Below are 20,021 nucleotides of genomic sequence, written 5' to 3'. Positions count from 1 at the left end.
GACTCAGGACAGTGACTTTCTAGTCTGGAGTGGAGTCACATGTCCTGGGCCCTCCACATGAGGTCTGCTGTCCCTTTGCGCTCTCCAACTCCACCTCTCTTTCAAAAGACCTAAGCTGATGGCTGCTTCTCTGTGTCCATGCCCTAGCTGTGGCGGCCTCGCACTAGGCCTTTGACTCCTCCGCCTTAGCTGCTCAGGCCTCTCATCTGTAACCCAAGCCATGATCCCAACAGAATCCAGTTAAAGGAAGCGATCTGCTGTCAAGGGTGCTTAAATATTTCATGGTGTCCTGGGTTGCTCTGCTCTGGGGCAGGCAAGGCTGCTAATGGATCCGCACGGGCACCAGATGTCCTAGAGCTGGGGACAGATAGATGGCCCAGGGGAGAAGCAAACAGACAGTGGGTGCTCCACACCAGGCATGTTGTGAAGGATACATCTGTGTATTTATAATGATCAAAACCAGAAAATTCCAATGTATGTGGGTCTTTGAATCTTGATGTCAAGGCAAGGCTACTTTGGTGCTTTTATTATCCTTACGTCAGCCTCCACACATTCTTCTAAGGAACATAAACCTGTATGTGTGTGCGCACGCACGCGCGCGCGCGCACACACACACACACACACACGCACATGTGCATACACCATATAGAAATCAGCTGAGCACCCCAATCTGCTGATGGGAAAACAGACAACAGAATGTCCTGTTGGGCTCTGCATCACCCCAGAGACAATGAAAACTTGCAAATTTGGCCTAGTCTTCTCCGTCCTCACTTTCTAGGACTGGGAAGAGCTTGGAATGTGGATACAAAGGAAGCTCCGTCTCTTTTCCATCATCCTTACGGCTCATCGCAAGGCCACTTCTCCACCTGAGCCTCAGTTTCCCTTTTCTGGGTAATTCTTGGGCTCCGTGATAGCATTGCTACCCCAGCTTACTCCCCTAGGATCAGATTGAGTAGAGGTATTGGTGGGGAGAGGCGCTGTAGCCCAAGGAGATGCTAAGACCCTTTCAGGTTGGTGTCCAAGATTTTGGCCTAGAGAACACAGTCGCCAGTTCTGAGGTAAGAAATGGGATGTAGACTGGGCAGAAGTGCTACTTGCTTATTTATTAGGTGTTCATCTGCTGACGGCTGGGGGCTCCAGCCAGGGGCGTTGCATCCATGAGCTACAGAAACAGGTGCTGCTGGGAGCCAAGGAACCTGAGTCCCACAGAGACAGGTAAAGAGAGGTGCTTATTTAGTGTCTACTATGCGCTAGGTACTGATCTAAGTCCTTGAGATGTGGAGAGAAGACACACCCCTGCCCCCATCCCTGTGTTCTAGTATGGGAAAGGGTTGCTGTTTCCAAATAAGAAGCCCAAATGAGACCCGGGGGCTCGGCAGGAAGCAGACTGGATGGGATAGAGTGATAGGCGAGACGCAGCTGGGAGGAGCTGGACCTGAAGGATGCCAAAGGATCAGTAGGAGTCACGCGGGAAACCAGTGTTACATAGCTCTGAAGCTGAGTACCCGCCGGAGCATCCCTCACTGAAAGGGGCGAAGATGCCAAACTCAAGATGGCTTCCTTAAGAAGGTCGCCTTCATCTTTCTAAGGTAGAAGTGCTCGTGTGAGGGTAGTGGGAGGACAGAGCTCTGCTCAGGCCTGTCATCAAGGCCCCGGGATCTTCTGGTGCCATTGCCCTTCTGACTCCAGTAGCTGAGTCCCCTTGTGGCAGGCACGTGGACACCTGTGTCAAAGGGGAAAGAAAGTCTCTGGTGCCTTTTCTGAGGGAGCGGATGTCTCCACACTTCCTCACCCTCACCAGCCCGGCCCAAACCACCCACAGCTGATGTGCATTTTGTACGAGTATGGCAACACAATTTCTTTAAGGCTTACCAAGCCATGCCCCGAGAGCCTGGCTCATGTGTTTCACTAATGGCTAACGTGGCTTGCTGAAAACAACAGCAGTCCGAATTCTTCTCAGGCTCCTAGTTAAGAGAGCATACAGATGTAGCTCCTTGAGCCTGTTTCCTCTTCCGCCTCTGCTGAGCATGCAGCACGGCACAGCACAGGGACCTCTGGCCCGATCAGCCCACCATGGTGACTGTGCGTCACCCTGTCCTTTTCCTCTTGCAGATAGAGGAAAGCTGAGACCTAGCTCCCCAGAGGTGGTGAAAGTCAGCCTTGTCTCAGTTCCCCTTCAGATCCCAGCTGACCCACGGAAGCTCCATCTTGCTGCCTCTGTGTTAACAGTCCCTAGAGACTGGACAGCACTTTGGGACAGCTCAGGGCCGAGGACATGCTCCCTGTCTGTCACACGCTGTCAGATGAACCTGCTATTTTAGTCGCAGGCACTGACGCCTTCATCCAGACCTCAGGCTGCAAGGTACAGAAAGCTTTGCGCCAATTGCCCTCTATTCTCCTCCCTGTCTGCGGGCCTCTGTGCCTGGTTAGGATAAGATTGACCCGGATCCTTCCTGAACTCTGGCAGCTCTGCTTTGGCTTGGAGTTAATTATCTCTGATATGCTGTACAATCCCCTCTGTGCCTTTTATGACATGGAGCTGAAGCAGAATGTACCCAAGTCTATCACTGGAGACTTTAAGAGAAAACAAAGTGACGTGCGTGCCTTATGAAAGCTGTTTCAGGCAGTTGGTTTATTTGCTTGATGTTTGTAAGGAGTTACCTCTGGGTCTTACCGAGCTAGCGTCCCTCCCTCCCCACACCCCCACCCCCACCCCCGGCCTTTCTCAGCCTCCATTGGCGGAGAGGGGATAAAAATGCTAAGCTGAGAATGAAGATTCCTGGCTTCCCTAGAAATTCTCCATTTGGTTCCCTGGACCCTCTCCCTGCACTTCGCCCTCTCTCTGTTCCAGGCTACTATGTCCTCTAGGCCCCCTGCCAGTTCAGCCAATGGGAGGCCCTGGCACAAGAAGACAGAGGTTGAAGGTTTTCCTTCCCCCCCCCCCCACACCCCCACCTGGTTGGTGTCATGTGTCTACCCCTCTCTGTGTCCCTCAATGGACCTGTGTCTCATAGACTCACTGCCAACTTCATCATCCCTGGTTCACCCCTCATCTTCACCGTACTCCTTACGTGTTTTCTTTCTCTAAACCGTCTGTAGTAGGACTTCTTCCTCTGGGATCTTGTGAGAGACCGTGGGACTGGTCATGTGCTGGGTCTGGGGCACATGACATTGTCTGCCCACAATCCATGTCATTTTTCCTTCCTACCCCTTCATCCTTAGACTTCATTAGATTTGGTTTAGATTTAGCTAAGACGAAGATAACTTAGAAAAAATCAGACCTTTTCTAGAATCTACCAAGAGTATGTATTTGCTTCTAATACTCTATCAAACTCACCCAGTTGAAATCAATTATTTGGCTTATTTGGTTCCATTTGAAAGACTTTTGTTCCCTGTACATCCAAAAATGAAGCTGTATCAGGTGGTTATAAGGAAGGACCCAAACTGGGTGCCTGAACACAACAGAAACGGTCTCTCCCGTTCTGGAGGCTAGAAGTCTCAAGTCAAAGCATCAGCTGGGCCACACCCCTCTCAAAACTCAATCAGGTATCTCCTTGCCTTCTGCTGTTCTGGGGATGGCTGTCAAGTTTTGTGATTTCTGGGCCTGCAACACATCTGCCCACTGCTTCTGTTGTCACAGAGCACTCTGCCCTCACGTCTATGTATCTGAGGCTCTTCTTGTCTTATAGCACATCAATCATACTGGATTAAGGGCCCATCTACTCCAGTGTGACTTTGTTTTAACAAATTACATCTTGCGTGACCAAGTAAGTTATACTTGGGGGTAAGGAAGGCCAGGATTTCAGCATATGTTTTGGGGCAGCACATTTTAACATATAAGAGAGCTTCTGCTAAAGCTGAGAATCAGCTTTGTTTGGGGGATCTGACCTCCCTGAATGTGATGTAAAATAAAAAGGATTTGGAGCTGTAATAAGCACTGGAGGGAAGGCCCCGCCTTTAAGACGAGAAACACCGTTGTTTTGAGAGCAAAGCGATGCTTGTGCAGACCGACCCAGCCAGGAGTGGTGAGGATGGTGGTACTGGAGACCCACAGAAATGAATGTTTGGATTTACCAGCGTTCTCTTAGGACTAACGGGGCCTGTGGGTGCAACCAAAGGGATGCTTTTAAGAATTTCCCGTCCCTTATTGTCTTATCGACATTTATTCCTCTGCACCAGCCTGTGCCCTATACAAGAATAAGATGTTGCCAGGGGTGGGGAAACAGAGAAGGTCCTACAGAGTGACAAGCCTCAACATGTCTGTCTTCCTTTCTCCTCTCTGCCTCCCTCCATCTCCCTACCCACCCACCCCCTGCTTTTCCTCCTCTTGCTTGACTGGCTCCTGATACCTGCCATACCATGATATCATATAATCTTTCTGAAGAAAGATTACCCTTAGGTATTGGCTTAACGGAAACAGAATTGTGTGTGGCCAGGAGGCTGTGAAAGTGTAAGGGACTCTTGTGTTCATCTATGACACATCCCCAGGATCCAGGGGGGTGGGGAGAGGAAGAAGGACCCTGAGATCCTTTTCAAGATCTCAAAAGCCAGACAGACCTAGAGACACACATGCCTGGAATCCCAGTGCTAGAGGGGCTGAGGCAGGAGCATGATGGGGCTGAGATCAGCTTGGGCTGCATCTCCTTGAGCCCACAGGAGAGTCTTGGAGGAGGTGCAAAAGTGACGGGAGCTTTCAGAGATTGTATCAGTTGGCTTTCTATATGTATAATGAAATACCTGTGATAATCAACTTATACAGAGCAAAGGTTTGCTTTGGCTCATGGTTTTGAAGGGGCCAATGCACAGCCAGATGGATCTATCGATTGCTTTGTGACTCTGGTGGGCATATCACCTGACGTTGGCTGTTTACTGCATGGGCATTAGAAAGCAAGAGAGGAAGAAGCCCGGGCCCATAATGCCATCCAAGGTCATGGCCCCCACCCCGAATGGCCAAGGTAAATTCTACTCCTGAAAGTCCCAACTTCCTAGTAACACTGCCACCACCTAAGGGACCAAGATCATATGTAAGCATAGCTGCTGCTGGCTTCCACTGTTGTCACTGGGCAGGCTGGCGAGGAGCAGGCGGTAAAGTCTTCATAAGACTGGAGAATGGTGAGGCTTGTGGAGATTAGCAAGGCGCCATCTAAACAAAAGGAAGCCTCTGCCCCATGTAGCACCCACTGACTCCAGGTCAGGGTGGCCAGGCACTTGTATTTTTCTCCAAACGGACTTAAAAATAGGAATTTTTAGGCACGATTTTCCATTATTAAATATTGACCATGAATATTTCTTAAGGTTTTTAAATCTCTTGCCAAAACAAAGCAGAAGAAAGCGACCCCCACATAGAAGTCGCCAGCTGATAGCCTTCATTTCACATTTTAATGCATAAAAATAAATATTTCCTACTGCTTAGATCCACGAAATCAAGTGTCTGTACTTTACTGCGTCTGAATATCTGGTGTGCGTACAGCTGGAGGGAAGCACTGGTATGGACAGATGTGGACCACAAGTCCTCAGGTATTCTAATGAGCACAAGCCCCATCTCAGCTCAGAACCAAGGTATGGGCAGGGAGGAGCTAGGCCTAAGGCTATGGGCCAGATCTGTGTCGTCAAGTTAAGACACAAAACCTAAAACGTTTTAATTTGAGGGAATTTGGGGGATTTTAAGGGTGTGGGATAATGGTGGGAGGACCAGAAAACAAAATCAGTCTGTGTTTGTTGGTATCACCCATTGAGCAGGGATTCCAGGTTTGATATCGAAGCCCATACAGTTAAAAATGGTGCCAAGCATTTAACTGGTTGATGAATTTGTCTAAAGATGTCCTACTGAGAAGGCTCTGGAGATGCCTGATACCCTTGGCTTAGTGCTGATGAGGGGGTTTTAAGGCTCAGGGAAACTGCAATGGTAGAGTAGGTAAGCTGTGTAAAACCTGCGCAATGGGCTCGCCCAGAAGACAGGCCCTTCACTAGTAAGATACAAAATGGCGGGAGGAGCACCTGCACTTTGAAGGAGTTTTGTGGCTGTTCTCATGTCAGATCTTAGGGTGGGTGGTGCAGTTGCTTAACCAATTGGACCCTAATTGGGAGAGGTGAGATTTTTTTGGTTGGTGTTTGTTTTTTCAAGACAGGGTTTCTCTGTGTAGCTCTGGCTATCCTGGACTCACTCTGTAGACCAGGCTGGCCTCGAACTCACAGAGACCCGCCTGCCTCTGCCTCCCGAGTGCTGGGATTAAAGGTCTGGCCCACCAACACCCAGTGAGATGTCCTTGTTTGAACAGGGAGTCTTAGGACTTGGCTAAGGCTCCAGTCTGCTCCCTCCTCATGCCTATGCCCCTGTTCCTTCCTGTCACCATGATGCCACCATGATGGCAAGTGTGTCCCAACCACAAAGTTAATGTGTCTCTTCTTTCATGAAGGGGATGTTAGCAAAGCCGAAAAGCTAGCTGGACACTAAAATTAAGGCTAGGTATAAACATGATCCTTCAAGGAAGGTTGTGGGCTTGGGATGGGCAGGGGAGGGACAGGCCAGCTCGCTGGCTCCTTGACCTTACAGTTCAGGCCTTTGATCTGAAACACAGGCTACAGAATAGGAAATCTTGCTTCTCTTTTTAGCCTCATTGCCCACACCTCTACCCAGACCCTTTCTCACCCCAGAAGGCGCCAAGAGGCGCCATCCTCCAGAGCAGTCTCTTGTACATGCAGGGCCTTCAGAACACCTTACCTTCAGAGACCTGCCTGCTACCTCTCTCTTCCGATTCGTTTCCTCCCCAGGGTGTTGCCCCACCCTGTACAACCCTTGGCACGATCTAAAGTCGCCTCATCCATTTCTGTGTTCACCTGTCTCCTTGCATCTTGTCCCTGTAGAATGAGAGTCTGAAGTCATGGGGCCCTGTGTTGGCCTTGTCACTGTTGTGTCTCCGGAGCCTACAGTGTGTCTGACACCTGTTAGTCCTCAGAAACAGTTGTTGGGAACAAATGGAGAAAGAAGGGGACCTCGGTTCTGCTCTGGATGGTGCCACTTCCTCGCTCTCCATCTCTGGAGCTCGCTTGTCTTTCCGCCCTGAGGGGTGGCACCAACTTAGGAAGTGCCAAGGTGTACTCTGGGGGAGGCCTGGAGGGTAAAGGCAGCAGAGCCATGTGCTGGTGTTTGCAATGAAAACAAAAAAGAAAACCACGTGAAAGACGTGACTCTGCAGTCCAGGGAGTGGTCGGGAGGCCTGACAGATGCACAAGCCAGAAAGGAATGAGTCATCCAGACTTATCATGGGACAGCAGATAAACTTACACGCTCTCAGAGGCAGACAAGCCACAGGCTGTCTGTCTATCTGTCTGTCTGTCTGTCTCTGTCTCTGTCTCTCTGCACTGAGCCCCTTCTACTCTGCTATCATCTGCACTAGATTAGGCAGTGTCCTAATCTGAATTTTAAAAAATTTAATATCTTGGTCAATCACCCTTACAATATATAAATAGCTCATATCCTTGTATCACTTCCAGTAACAGATACAAAATTGCAGCCTTAGAACCATGTACGTACGCTACGCTACTACAGTAAGCTAGGGAATTGCAGAGGACAAAGTAGGAAGAGGAAAAGAAAGATCGAATATGCCGAGACAGGAGGGTAGAGTGCAGTGCAGCCCTTATCAACATGTGGTTTCTGAGCCTCCTAGAAGCCAGAACATGGATAGTGCCTGAAATGTAGAAAGAATACGGTACTGTAACACATACATACACATATTATTCATAAGTACCACACATACTAATTTCTCAGGAGAAATTGGAACAGAGGATGAAAACATGGCCCACATGTTTAACAGCAAACAATACTCTTCGTTTTAAGGAAACACACATACATATGCACACATTTTGACCAACTGGAGAAGCTGAGGCAGGTGGAGAGAGAGAGTTTGAGGGCAGCCTGGGCCACATGATGAGACTCTGTGTTTTGGAAAACAAAATCTTAATGCAAGTAAGCCAGATCTTTGACCATAGTTCTGTACATGGCAAAATGGCAACTTTAGTGACTTGAGTTTCCTAATATTCGCCTACATTTTCCAGAATGCATAGGTATGAAATTTATAATCAGAAAAAAAAGGCGATCAGAAAAAAATCTAATGAGTTGTTTTTCAAAATATTTTAATCATAGTAAAGTATTTATATCAATATGATATATAAATTATCATTTTAGTGGTTCTTAAGATGCATAAAGCACATTCTAAAATGCAGGGTGGAGGGCCAGTGCTGGGCACTGCGTGCACTTAAACACAGAAGTGATAGTAAGGGGGGCTGTAAGCATTTCGTCATCAAAGCAGAAAAGGCTAAGAACCTCATCACCAACAGTTTAAACTGAAAAACAGACAGGGAAGAGACAAGGTCTGTTTTTTCTCTTCAGTTCCTCATGGGCCGTAGCAGAATACCAAATTTGACAGGATTTTAACAGGTTCTTCCTGTGTGGCTCCAGCTGGAATCCTCCTGCCTCAGCTTCCCATGTCCTGGGATGACAGGGGTGAGTCAGTATACCCAGCATGAAGAATGTTTCTTTTTTGAAATAATGATATTCCTCAATGTTTTAAACTTTGCATTTTTCTTAATTGTCAGGAGATTTTCTTTTACACAGTGTAGGGTTTTGTGGGGTTTTTTCCCCCCATTTGCTGAAATTTAAGTAATTTGAATCAAAGTCAGTACTGTCTAATATGTGTGACATTAAATACATTCCTACCATTGCTGAAATATCACCACCGTCTGTCTTCATGACTCATCTCCTAAGACTATAAGCCCTGAACTGTAGCCCCCGACCCACCTCACCAAAGCCGCCAGCCACACCTCTGCCTTCCATCCTGTGATTCTGATTACTTCTAAGTATCTTGTTGTGGCCTTTTATGATGTCATACAAAATGCCATGCCGCGTGTATGTTCACCTTGTTAGAGAAACCAGAGTCAGTTGAGTGGCACTCATTTTAGTAGCGTGACCACCTGCTCCATTGACAAAGGGAGCGTGTGGAGGAAGGCAGGCAGGACTGCGGATGTAGCAAGAGTGTGTGCTCATATTTAGAAGAATAAATTAAACCAATAGGCCTGACTGTTAACATCAACTCTTCTCAGTAGGAAAAATGAATGAAATGAGCTACAAGTCACTGAGCACGAGACCTAAAAGAGCGCAGCCCCGCAGACCTGAGGGCTGGCATTGTCCTCCCAGCAGGGGGCCAGTGGGCAGTCACTTCCTGCCGGCCAGTCTCAGTAGACACCCCTGCAACAAATTACGGTTTAACGAGAGAAAGGCTAACACACTGATGTAATCAAAGCCTTGCAGGCCTCGGGCTGGTTCTAGGACTCCAGGCTGCAGAGCGCACCTCCATTTTCATGCTGAGACTCAGGAAAGTAGGGGCAGCAAGATACCAAAGTGAGTTATTGCTAGCAGACCACGTGGCCAACCCAGCCACGCCTGTCTGCTGAGAGCCTGCTGAGGCCCTCGTAGGAGCGTTTCTTCCTTTCTGGCATAGGGCAGGACGCCTCTGGAATAAGGGTATTGATTTGCTTGATGGCCTGCTGTCACATAGAAAAGAAGGGAACAGTTAGAATAGTGTCTTAAAACTTGCCGACTGACTTTGAGGGGAAGGGGTTCTGGCCCTTGTGGAAGAAGTTCTGGCTCATAAGGTTTCCAGCAGGGCAGGGCGAAGGGCCAAAGAGGGGCAGAAGGCCAAAGAGCAGCTCGGCCGGAGGCTTCATCCTGGGCATCGTTTTCTGAGCCTAGCAGTCCCATCGGGGTAGGTTTAGCCAGTTCTGTTCCCCATAGAGATTGTGAAGTCCTTACACTGACCCTTATGACCCAGATCTCAGGGTACAACAGGCTTTCCCTTGCTCGAGTCAGCCCCTTATGTGCATGAGTAGTGATAATAACACTTCGTGATTCATCAAAGGTACAAATCTTGAAGATTTCACACAATGATGAATGTGCACATGCGCTTACACACACACACACACACACACACACACACACACACACACACAGCCCATATCAGTTCAGCTGGGGAAACTAATCAATGCATCAAAATGTATAACATGGTGGTCATCTGTGGAGGAGAGAGAGAAGGACACACACACACACAGGGGGGGCGGGGAGAGAGAGAGAGAGAGAGAGAGAGAGAGAGAGAGAGAGAGAGAGAGAGAGAGAGAGAGAGAGAGAGAGAAGGAGATGAGGGACCCCCACACCCCAAGTTCCAGATGGCCATAAGCCTTGCAGTTTCTTCTTCTGCCTGGCTGGCCTCTGTTGCACCCCAGCGGTGGTGGTCTCCCTGGAAGATACATAGTTAAAACTGAAAGTCTCCCAGAAGGCAACACCCACGGAGCATTTATGTCTCCCCTCACACCAAAATCTCCACTTGGAGTCCTGGAGTCGGGTTCGGACAGTGACCTTATCAGATTCCTTCGACGGATATTTAGGCCTCTAGCAATAAGAGTGCTGACCCCACAAGGCCACTGGGAGAGTCAACCGAAATGCTGGATGTTACGTGTCTGGCACACACTAAGTGCTTAATGGATGGAGTTATAATTATCCCTTAGCTTAGCTTACAGCCCGTGCCTGAGCCAGTCACACTGGTCAGGTGATGTCATATTCTGACCAGCCAGGCCTGGGTCACAGAGTTTCATTTCTGTACTGACTGAAGGGAGGATTAGACATTGCAGAAAGTCCAGGGTGTGAATAGGAAAGGCAGAGAGTCAGAGACCACTGTAGGCATCCAATATAGTACCTTAAAGGACAGTGGTGTCAGGTTCAAGAACCCCAAATTGTGCTTCAGGTGAGCTGCAGGAGGTAGAAAGTTCCCGGCAGCTCCTCTGTGGGGTGAGGAAGGAAGATATAGGTTGAGCAGTATCTCCCAGCAGCCCCCTTTCCTACACGTTGCCATGCCTTTAAGGACAATGCGGCCCCACAGAGGGAGGGCGTACTGTTATTTGAGAAACAAGTTCAAGAGTCCCCTGCCGGACATGCTCACTGCATGCCACAGACAGTCCTAAGGGCACACGGAAACCGTCTTGCCAACCTCTACACCCATCCTTGATTGCAAACAAGTCCTTGGATTTCAAAACAGGAAGTAACCCAACTGGGGTTGCTGTTCTTCCTGGTAGCCTCCCTGCCCTGTAACCACCCCTCCTCCACACAAAGGCAAGTCAGCTGTTCTTCAAAGAGCAAAGCAACTACTCCCTCACAGCCCCTGAGACAGGAGACACTCTGGGCCAGGGCAGTAGGCAGGGGTTGAAGGCAGAAGACACAACAGCAGCATGGTCTGCCGCCCTCGCACAAGGCGCACGGGCTTTAAGAAAGGAAGCATCAGGCAAGAGGGGAAGGGATGGGACAGGCACTGTGTGCTGGCAGTGAGGGTACTCCCAGCGATTTTGAGAACTGGGCATTTTGTTTCCCATTTGACACGATCTAAGTTACTACAAAAGCCCAGACTTCCTTGGTCCGTCTCCCGCTCGGCTCACTCCTTCACAACATCCTGTGACTCCAGCGGATTGCCTTTCTCTCCACTGAGTTGGATGAACCGGCGGGGAAGCAATCTGAGACCACCAGCAGCCACTGGCAGGAGATAAGAATAGCCTAACCTTGTACACACAGGCGCATCCGCGTGCACTTTGCATATTGTAAGCTAGTAATGGAAATGTCAGGGCTTATCACTGTGAGCAGGCTGCCATTCATCACACCGACTCCCCTCTTAAATTAGGACAGTCTAATTTCCTTGAAGTCAGAGGCACCTCTATCGGTTTCATCTTGTTCACCCCGAGCCTGGTGAGACAGCACTATCTCACACGTGGCAGGTGCTCCCGGAAGGTGCTTTAAATGGAAATGAGTTGGAGTGTACGTTTTTTATCCGTGCTCCACAGTTCTTTGAAATGTAAAGGGCGGCCTCATCAATGTTAAAGAGCTGCAGAGTGGAATGTTTCCTTGAAACTCCGAAGGGACAGAAACATTAGTTTGAAAGAGTTATAAGGCTCTGGTATTCATGCTCATACACAAGGCATGCATGTGAGTGCTGTGAGCACCCATACATGCGTCTATGGGCGCATGCGCGCGCACACACACACACACACACACACACACATACAAAGAGAGACCTCTGTTCCCCACTTTGACTTTGATGAGATTCTGATCAATACCCAAAGGCCTCTCCAGCCTAAACTGAAGCTTCTCTTGCCAGAAAACAAAGCTCCCATGCATTAATCATTGTCTAGCCCCTAACCAGGCCAAAAATAGACTATATGCCTGTAAAGATGTCTCAGGAAGCTGCCAGGGGCTTCCGGGAATAGCTAGCGGGAGCGGGAAAGACATAATTATCATGAGATGGAGCAGAAGAGGCCTAGAAATTGGGAGGCCGCTGTCGGTGCCTTTATCTAAAACCGCGTGATTTTGCGAGGGGGGAAAACATGGAAGTCATAGCGAGGACGGTGCTGCTTCCTAGTTCACCCTGGGCTGGATTCAAACAGTGGCTCCCTGGTGTTGCCTTCTCTGGGAGGCAGAATGTGATGGCAAGCGAAGCGTGCTGACCAACCCAAAGTCACTGGCTGTCAGGAATTCTCCAGAACCCTGCTTTTGTTTTGAGTTAGTCCGTTGAGAGCTTGGCACGAACCCTCCTGCAAGCATGCAGAGTGAACCAGAACCATGTCAGGAAGGACACAGGGACATAAGAAAAAGAGTTTAATTAATTTAGTGGGAGGGTGCCCCCTAACATAACTCATCAGGCAATATTTTTATGGTCCTATTTCATATGGTTGCTTTTTTGTTCCCATGCTAACTGATCAGGACTTTGTGGGTTCTTTAAGAGGGTAGTCAGCTTGACAAAGGTGGGTGTAGCTCTTCGCTTTAAAGTGGGGAGGGTGGCGGTGGCATTTATTCACTTGCTTGTGCAGTGACATATTAAAGGACCAAATCCTGAATGTCAGCACAAAGCTGAGGCGCCTATTAATAACAGTCGCTAGCTAGGAAATTCTTCTGCTGACTTTAATCAGGAATTTTCCATAGTAACCCAGGCTGCCCACGGCTGCCCACGGGTAGCCAGGCAGTAGAGCCTTTAATTCCATCACACACATTTTTGTGTTCAGCTTGGCACGAGGACACGTGAGCTGAGCTGTGCTCTCTAAAAGTAGAACGTTAGTCATTCCTTCTCCTTGGGGGGCAATTCCTCAAAAGGACCAGAGGACCTTCCTCTTGTAAGGGAGAGGGCCGGTCAGTTTCAACCTATGGTTGCGTCATATTTAATTCCAGTCCCCCAAGTCATCCTGGCATCCCTCTGTCTTGGGTGTGATACAACTCCTGTCACAAAAGGGACAGCAGTGGTGGCATCCACTGTGCTCATGTGGAACCCAGGCTGTTGTCTATGCAGAGAGGCCTCCTACCCCCAACAAAAGAAGCTCTGTGTCCTTTATGACCTGTGAAGGAAACCTGGATGTTTTAACCTGATGTTCAAGCATATGTCCACTCTGGCCACAAACCATTTCTGACGCCCCCCTCTTCCTTTTCTGTATTTCACCCCAGCTAGACCCCAGCCCACCAGAGCAGTTTTGGGTGGGTTTCCTAACAAAAGACCGTTTGTTTGCTCAGGATATTATTCTCTGTTGAATGACGTCTGCCACAGGGAACCTCCCTTGAAGACTGTAAGAGAGACACTGAGGCCAGCTCAGTAGAACTCTATGTAGCTGCCCCTGGTGGAAGCGTTCATGTTGCGGCTGTGTCACTTACAACTTAAGACATTTTCTGAGACTGTGACTCCCTAGAGCTTTGCTGCTCCAACTGAGGTTTGCAAGACAAGCATCACCGGGGAGTGAGAACGTGGCCGACCTTCTGTGCTTCCAGCTTTGCTGACTCAACCAACTAGATTGAAACTTTGGGGCGGGGGGGGGGGGGGGGGGAGAGGGAGGGGGGAATTGTGCTCATACTGAGCATGCGCAGACTTTGCTTTTTTTTTTTTTGTCATTATTCTCTAGACACTACGGTACAACAGCCATTGTATGACATTTTGTGCTGTTGTGGGCGTTGTAAGTAATCTTGAGAAGATGACAGGTACACACAGAGTGTGCGTGATACATGCCGCACCCGCACTGTTTTTACAAAGCAGACTGGAGCATCTGCACATCTGGGGATCCATGGGTATCCTGGAGCTAGTCCCCTGGGATTACCACACATGACTTTATTAAACATACCTAAATCCCAGACGTACCCCAGATCCACGGAATCAGAACCTGCACTCTGACAAGACCCCCCCAACCGAGCCCTTTCTCTGTGACTTACGCACTCACCGAGTGGGCCCAAACATCATGAAGACCATCTTCAAATCTTCCCTGCTACACTGCTGTTGAGCAAGGTTAGCATGGGATGCTCTTGATAGCACTGATGCCAGGGCCCGATCTGATTTAGCAGAGAGAAGGCAGGCCCCAACAAGGTGGGCCTTCAGAGGAAGGGTGATGAACATGCGCAGCTGTGAAAATGACCATTGGCCTGACTTGTTGGCCGGACTTGAGTTCTTCCTTAGACTCTCTCAGGCTGAGACGTCCATCTTGTCAGGCTTCCCTGGGATGCTTGTGCTGAGCATAAGAAGCCTGCTGGGAGCCACTGGCTGACACCGAATACTTGGTGGGTATACAATGGAAGGGAAGGCTAGAAAATTGTAGATGCAAGAAATGTCTGCTGGCTTGTTTCTCATTTGCTGGGTAACAAGCCATTCTATATTTTAGGCCTTAGGATGACTGGGCTCAGAGGGGAGGGTCTCGCTCCACACAGTGGTGTGGGGCCAAGAGTTCAAATGGGGGTGCCTTCCTGGAACTGACTAGAGCTACAGTGACCAAGGCAGCCTCCACCTTAGGGTGCTTCCCCAAAGCTGCTTTTTAAGTGGGAGAAAGCAAAGGCTGTCCATCTTTTTCAGGCTGTCATTTTGAAATGTTCTGTTGGTCAAAACGATGTCTTGGAGCAGCTGAGACGGTATATGCTGCTCCCTGGGAAGAGGAGGGAACAGTTCATAGCCCATGCACTTAGTATGTCACAGAGGGCACATCAAGGGAGCCAGCGGGAAAGAACTCAGCAGGGTGGCAATCTCTATTGCTCCCTGTGCTGCTTTGTCGTGGCTGAGGATGCAGTGGCGGGCACTGCTCAACATCCCTGTCTGCTTGTAATGACCGTCGGGGGCTGGTCCAGGCTTTCCTCCGAGTTCATCTATCTGCCACAGATGGAAGGGGCTTGGGAGAATCACCTGGTAAGTATAAAATACTTGGAGGAGTCTTCTATGAGGTTCCAGCTCTGCAGTAATAAGGATCTCTGATAGGACAAGACAGATTGTGGTGCCATTTTCCTTACAGAGATGAGTTTTGTTTTGTTTTTTTTAAAGTCAAGGAAATGAATGAAAAGTGAGATGACAGTAACACAGGACCCCCTCAATGCTCGTCCTGCTTGAAGCTGTTTCTAGCCCCTGTTTTGTGTCGTGCCAGCAGCGTCTGGTGAGTGTGGAGAGCCCTTTCTTAAGGCACTATCATGTCTGCTCCTTCGCAGCCGTTCATCGGTGGCATCACTGCCCTCATCCTGCAGACGAGGAAAACAGAGTTTCTGAGAGTAAAAGTCATGCTACCGTCGTGATGATGCACTAACTGCTAAGATTCAGACCCAGAACTGGACATCACAGATCTTTTCCATGATCCTGTCCCAAAAATTTCTCCCGGGGAAGAATTGCACTGCATAGCCTAACTGGTCAGGAGCAGCCATAGTATAATTTAGATTAACATGACCTAAAGCATGAGAGTGTTTTGTTTTAGGGATGTTAAGTCTTTGGCTTCAGGCCAAACCTGAATCAGCAGGTGCGTTTTAACATGGTCTCTTTCACTCAGGGTCATTGGAAAGCACCAGAAATCACAGGGCGGGAGTCAAATGGCCAGGGGTCACATCTTGCCTTTAACACCTACAAGTTGTTATTCTCTGAGCTGCAGTCTCTTTTTCTGTCAAATAATGCTTTGTAAAAGGCATTTGTTGCCCAGGATGACTGCCAACATAGTGCATGTCAACACCCATAAGGAGCTTAGCCCACTGCCAGGCTTTCGCTAGTGCTCAGCAGTGTGAGCCACCAGTGTACTGTTGGAAATAATAACCTTCTCGGTCATCCAGCTGGATAACTCACAATTTGTCATGTGAAGAATAACACACACACAGACCCTTACACACATGCATACACGTGTGCCAATGCACCCGTGCACACAAGCACACACGGGCATGCATGCACACATACACGCATGTTGGGGGGGGGCAGAAACCACAGGAGGTTTGCCCTCGGGTAATTATTATTCAGAGAAAAAATTAAAAAGTGAGGACAGATGCAGAGAGGAAACAAACAGCAGCTTCCCCCCACGGAGCTCCCTCATGAACTCTGTGCTCTGGCCAGTCACACGCTGTGTGAGGAGGTGTCACAGAAGGCTGACAGCCTTGCATCTTAACCAACCCACGAGTCAGGAACACCAGCAGCTGGAGCATGAAGGTGAAAACACACAAGGCCGGTTTGGCCCGGCTACGCTCCCTCCCCCACCTCCACTTCTGCTTCAGAAAGCTGCAGGTGGGTCCACAGGGTCCACAGGGTCCACAGGGTCCACAGGGTCCACAGGGTCCACAGGGTCCACAGGGTACTGGGCCGGTGTGGAAATCGGAGCTGGTTCCACCTGGGACAACAGAGACATCGAGGACTGCAAGGATGACTAAGGACTTATAGGAGTCTGCACACTGGGATCCAAACTCCCGGGGGTGGGGGTGGGGGTGGGGGTGGGGGTGGGGAGGCGGGGATGGGGCATAGAGTTGCTAGGTGGAAGGAAGGTGAGGATGTTGGGGTAGATGGTCTCAGTTAGGAGTAGACTGGCTGGTAAGGCCTCTAGGATACGGAGGTCACAGGCCTCATATACTAGAGTGCATCAGAGCGCTGCTCAGTGTCCCCAGTTATAGTGATAGCATTTATCAAGTGCTCGGTTGTCAGAGTCCATTGTCCTTGCTGTAACGACATACCAGAGGCTAGGTAGTTTATAAATGATTTTTTTTTTAATTTAGGTCACAGTTTTATGGGCTAGAGGTTCAGTGAGGTGGCCCCCTTAGTAACATCATGGCCCATGGGTTCGTGATGGGATGACATCAAGTTGGGAGGGACAACTGACGAGAGTCCCCTGAGAACTACACCAACTCCTTCTAAGAATAACAACTTCCCATCAGGCCTTGCTTCCAGAGTCCCCATTCTCAGCATCTGTTCCCATACGTGAATCCTGAAAGCATATATGCCAGCCATATCCCTCAAATCACAGCAGTCTGTTAGCACTGCCGCTCCCTCTCTCTTCCTCCTCTTCCCCCTCTGCCTCTTTGTAGTTTTAGTTTTAGAAACATAGTCTCTACATAGCCCGGGGTGACCTAGAATTTTCCATCTTCCTGCCTCAGCCTCCTGGGAGCTGGAATTACATTTGAGCTGCCACACCCAGCGTCTGGCAGCGCTTCAGCGGCTGCTGCCCCTCATCCCTGTGCTCTGTGAAGCTGGTGCTCTCCTCCAGGTGAGAACACTGAAATAATAGAGACGTTAACTAGGCGACCCAGTTAGCTAGCTGATCAGCAAGCAGCCGGGCTGGACGCTGTGGTTCTGAGGTCCAACGCTCAGAGCCCTTGGGTTAAACCGATGTTTACCAGTCGTCAGTGCTCTTTTTCGAAGGCAGCTGCCATGCAGCTGAACCTGTTTGTCTTAAAGGCTGGATGAGAAGAGTGCTATAAGCTGGGACCAAGGAGATGGCTTGGTAGGCAAAGAGCTTGCTGCACAACCATGTGAGGACTTGAGTCCAGATCACCAGAGCCTCATAAAGCCGGGCATGGTAGCATGCATCCGAAGGTCCCGCACCCCTAGAGTAAGCGGGGAGGTGGAGCTGGAATACCATGGGAGCTCACAGGGCAGCCAGCCTGGCCTATGCAGCAGAGAACAGCAAGAGACTCTAATAAGGTAGGAAGTGAAGACCAACTTCAAGCTTTGCTCTGACCTTAACAGGTGAGCCGTGGCAAAACCACCGAATTCACAATGCATCACACGTGCACGTACACGCATGTGCACACATCATACACATGGAGATTTTAGAAATTCCAAATGAAAAAAATGAATAAATCGGTGACTTCTCTTTTGAAAGGTGCCTACCCTATAGATGAGCTCACCCTAATTTCATTTTGCCTCAAGTTTCAGTAGATGTGGGCCAGACAATGACCCAGTGCTGTTCTGTGTCACTCTGTGAGCTTACTTTCTGGATGGCATGGCTGGCAGACACTAACTCAGGGTCTCAGAGTTCCCTGGGATCAAGAGAGATGAGAGAGCCACACCACTGAGAGACAGGAGAAGGTGCCGCCTTCTCTGACACTGAGGAACGTGGTGAAGAGTTGACTGCGTCCTCCTGTCTCTGGTTTCTTCTGTGGCCCGGGTCCTTGTAGATTCTTCCCCTGAGCTCAGTTGAGCCCTACAGTGCTTCTCTTGCCCCCATTTCTCCACACGCCTCCTCAGATCTAATTTATGAGGATCGTAGAGTTGGTCACAACAAACCAGGGAAAAGCTCTATATGAGTCTTCCTTCTCCAGTGTGTGGTTGGAAGTGACCCTCGAGGGCCAGCCTCTCACTGCTGCCGTCCAGGGTTCAGATAATCAGGGGGAAGGTTCATTTCAGCTCACACTTTTAGAGCTTTGAGGGCATGGCCAGGTGTCCCATCCATGGCCAGTTGTCCCATTGCTTGGGGCTGTGTATGTGTGTGCAGACACACGTGTGTGCAGCTTGTGTGTGCAGATCTTGTTCAGGGCCATAGCCACTGTGAATGCATAATTGCAGCAGCCATGTTGTATCTAGCAGACAGCATTCCATTGCACTCCACCTCCAGCTCTGACAGTCGCATCATTTTTCCACAGTGTCCTGGGGCCTGAGAGGGGGCAGGGTGCTTTTCTCTGTTACGTCAGTCTGTTCGGGGTTCCTCCCAAAGAGCATAGCATTTCTGGCTTCCGGGTCATTCTACATGCCAGATCCTCTGCCTTGCAATGTCTCTTTCCCTTCTTCATCTGGTAAGCCCCTGTCCAGCTTTTACCACCCAGCTCTGGGTGCCACCTCTCAGTATCACGTTTGCTCCTAAGTGTTGAGTAAATTTATCTCCCTTCAATGGAGAAAAAGTGCCTGCTATTTACATCTGGGTCCCAGAGTCTAGCATTTGATCATACAAAACAGGCACCATAAATTTTTCTACTCAATAAATGAAAATAACAACAACAACAACAACACTGTAGTCACTACATTCCAGCAATTGTGAAGTTGGAAATGAGATAATATATAAAAAATAATGAACATATTCTTAATAGTAATCGACATGAGTCATTTTGATTAGCATTTATTATATACTTTATACGGCAGTCACTGTTCTAAATATTTTACACACCTTACACTAAACTCTAACAACAACAACAACAACAACAACAACAACAACAAAAAACCAAAAACACTTTAAGAACAAGTCAGTTACTTAGCAAAACCAATGTTTTCAGAACGTAGCAATGATCACATGTCCAGGATTTCAGCATCTCAATTCATGCTCAGTGTCCTTTGTGATCTGAAGGTCTCTCCAGTCAATCACTGTAAACCAGGCTAGCTGTCCAGAGGTTGTGATATCCAAGGCACTTGCCGTGTCAGTTAGCTTTCCGTTATGGTAACAAAATCCCGGAGCTAGTAAGTTCACAGGGAGAACCGTGTGCTTTGTCTCACAGTTTTGAAGAATTCAGGACAGTTGCTTTGGGGCTGCAGCAAGGCAGTGCACGATGGTGGGAGCTTGTCCCAGAGGAAGTCCTCCCACCCTCTGCTGGCTCCCAGGCACACTGTCAGTGACCTCAGGGCTCCTGTCACGCCCTCCTGCTTCCCAGTATTGCTAAGCCCGGGGCCAAGGCTTGACACACAGGCCTTTGAGGACACTTGAGAGCACACGTCAGAGAACACAAGTTCTATCTGGGAGTGATGAACACC

General features: G+C 49.1%; 1 protein-coding gene across 7 annotated transcripts in view; it reads left to right on the top strand.

Moving 5' to 3' along the window:
- Nucleotides 1–20,021, top strand: part of LOC311587057 (uncharacterized protein) — a 69,898-nt gene that overhangs the window by 28,696 nt on the left and 21,181 nt on the right. For 2 of the 7 annotated variants that reach the window (XR_014775752.1, XR_014775753.1), the window contains exons 1-2: nucleotides 16,357–16,577; nucleotides 17,438–17,547. The exons of 3 other annotated variants lie outside the window; for them this stretch is intronic. Coding sequence is in view for 2 of the 4 variants with exons in the window: in XM_084763489.1 (XP_084619615.1) it covers nucleotides 16,388–16,577 (190 nt within the window). In the remaining 2 variants the exon portion in view is untranslated. Of the gene's footprint in view, nucleotides 1–16,356; nucleotides 16,578–17,437; nucleotides 17,548–20,021 lie in introns of those variants that run through there. 2 more of the 7 variants (XM_084763489.1, XM_084763483.1) reach the window with 1 other exon arrangement.

The sequence above is a fragment of the Acomys minous genome (genome assembly GCF_964271855.1).
Source record: "Acomys minous genome assembly, chromosome: 16".
NCBI classification, from domain to species: domain Eukaryota; kingdom Metazoa; phylum Chordata; class Mammalia; order Rodentia; family Muridae; genus Acomys; species Acomys minous.
Note: the sequence above shows the minus strand (reverse complement) of the source record. Positions and strands in the feature narration are given on the sequence as shown.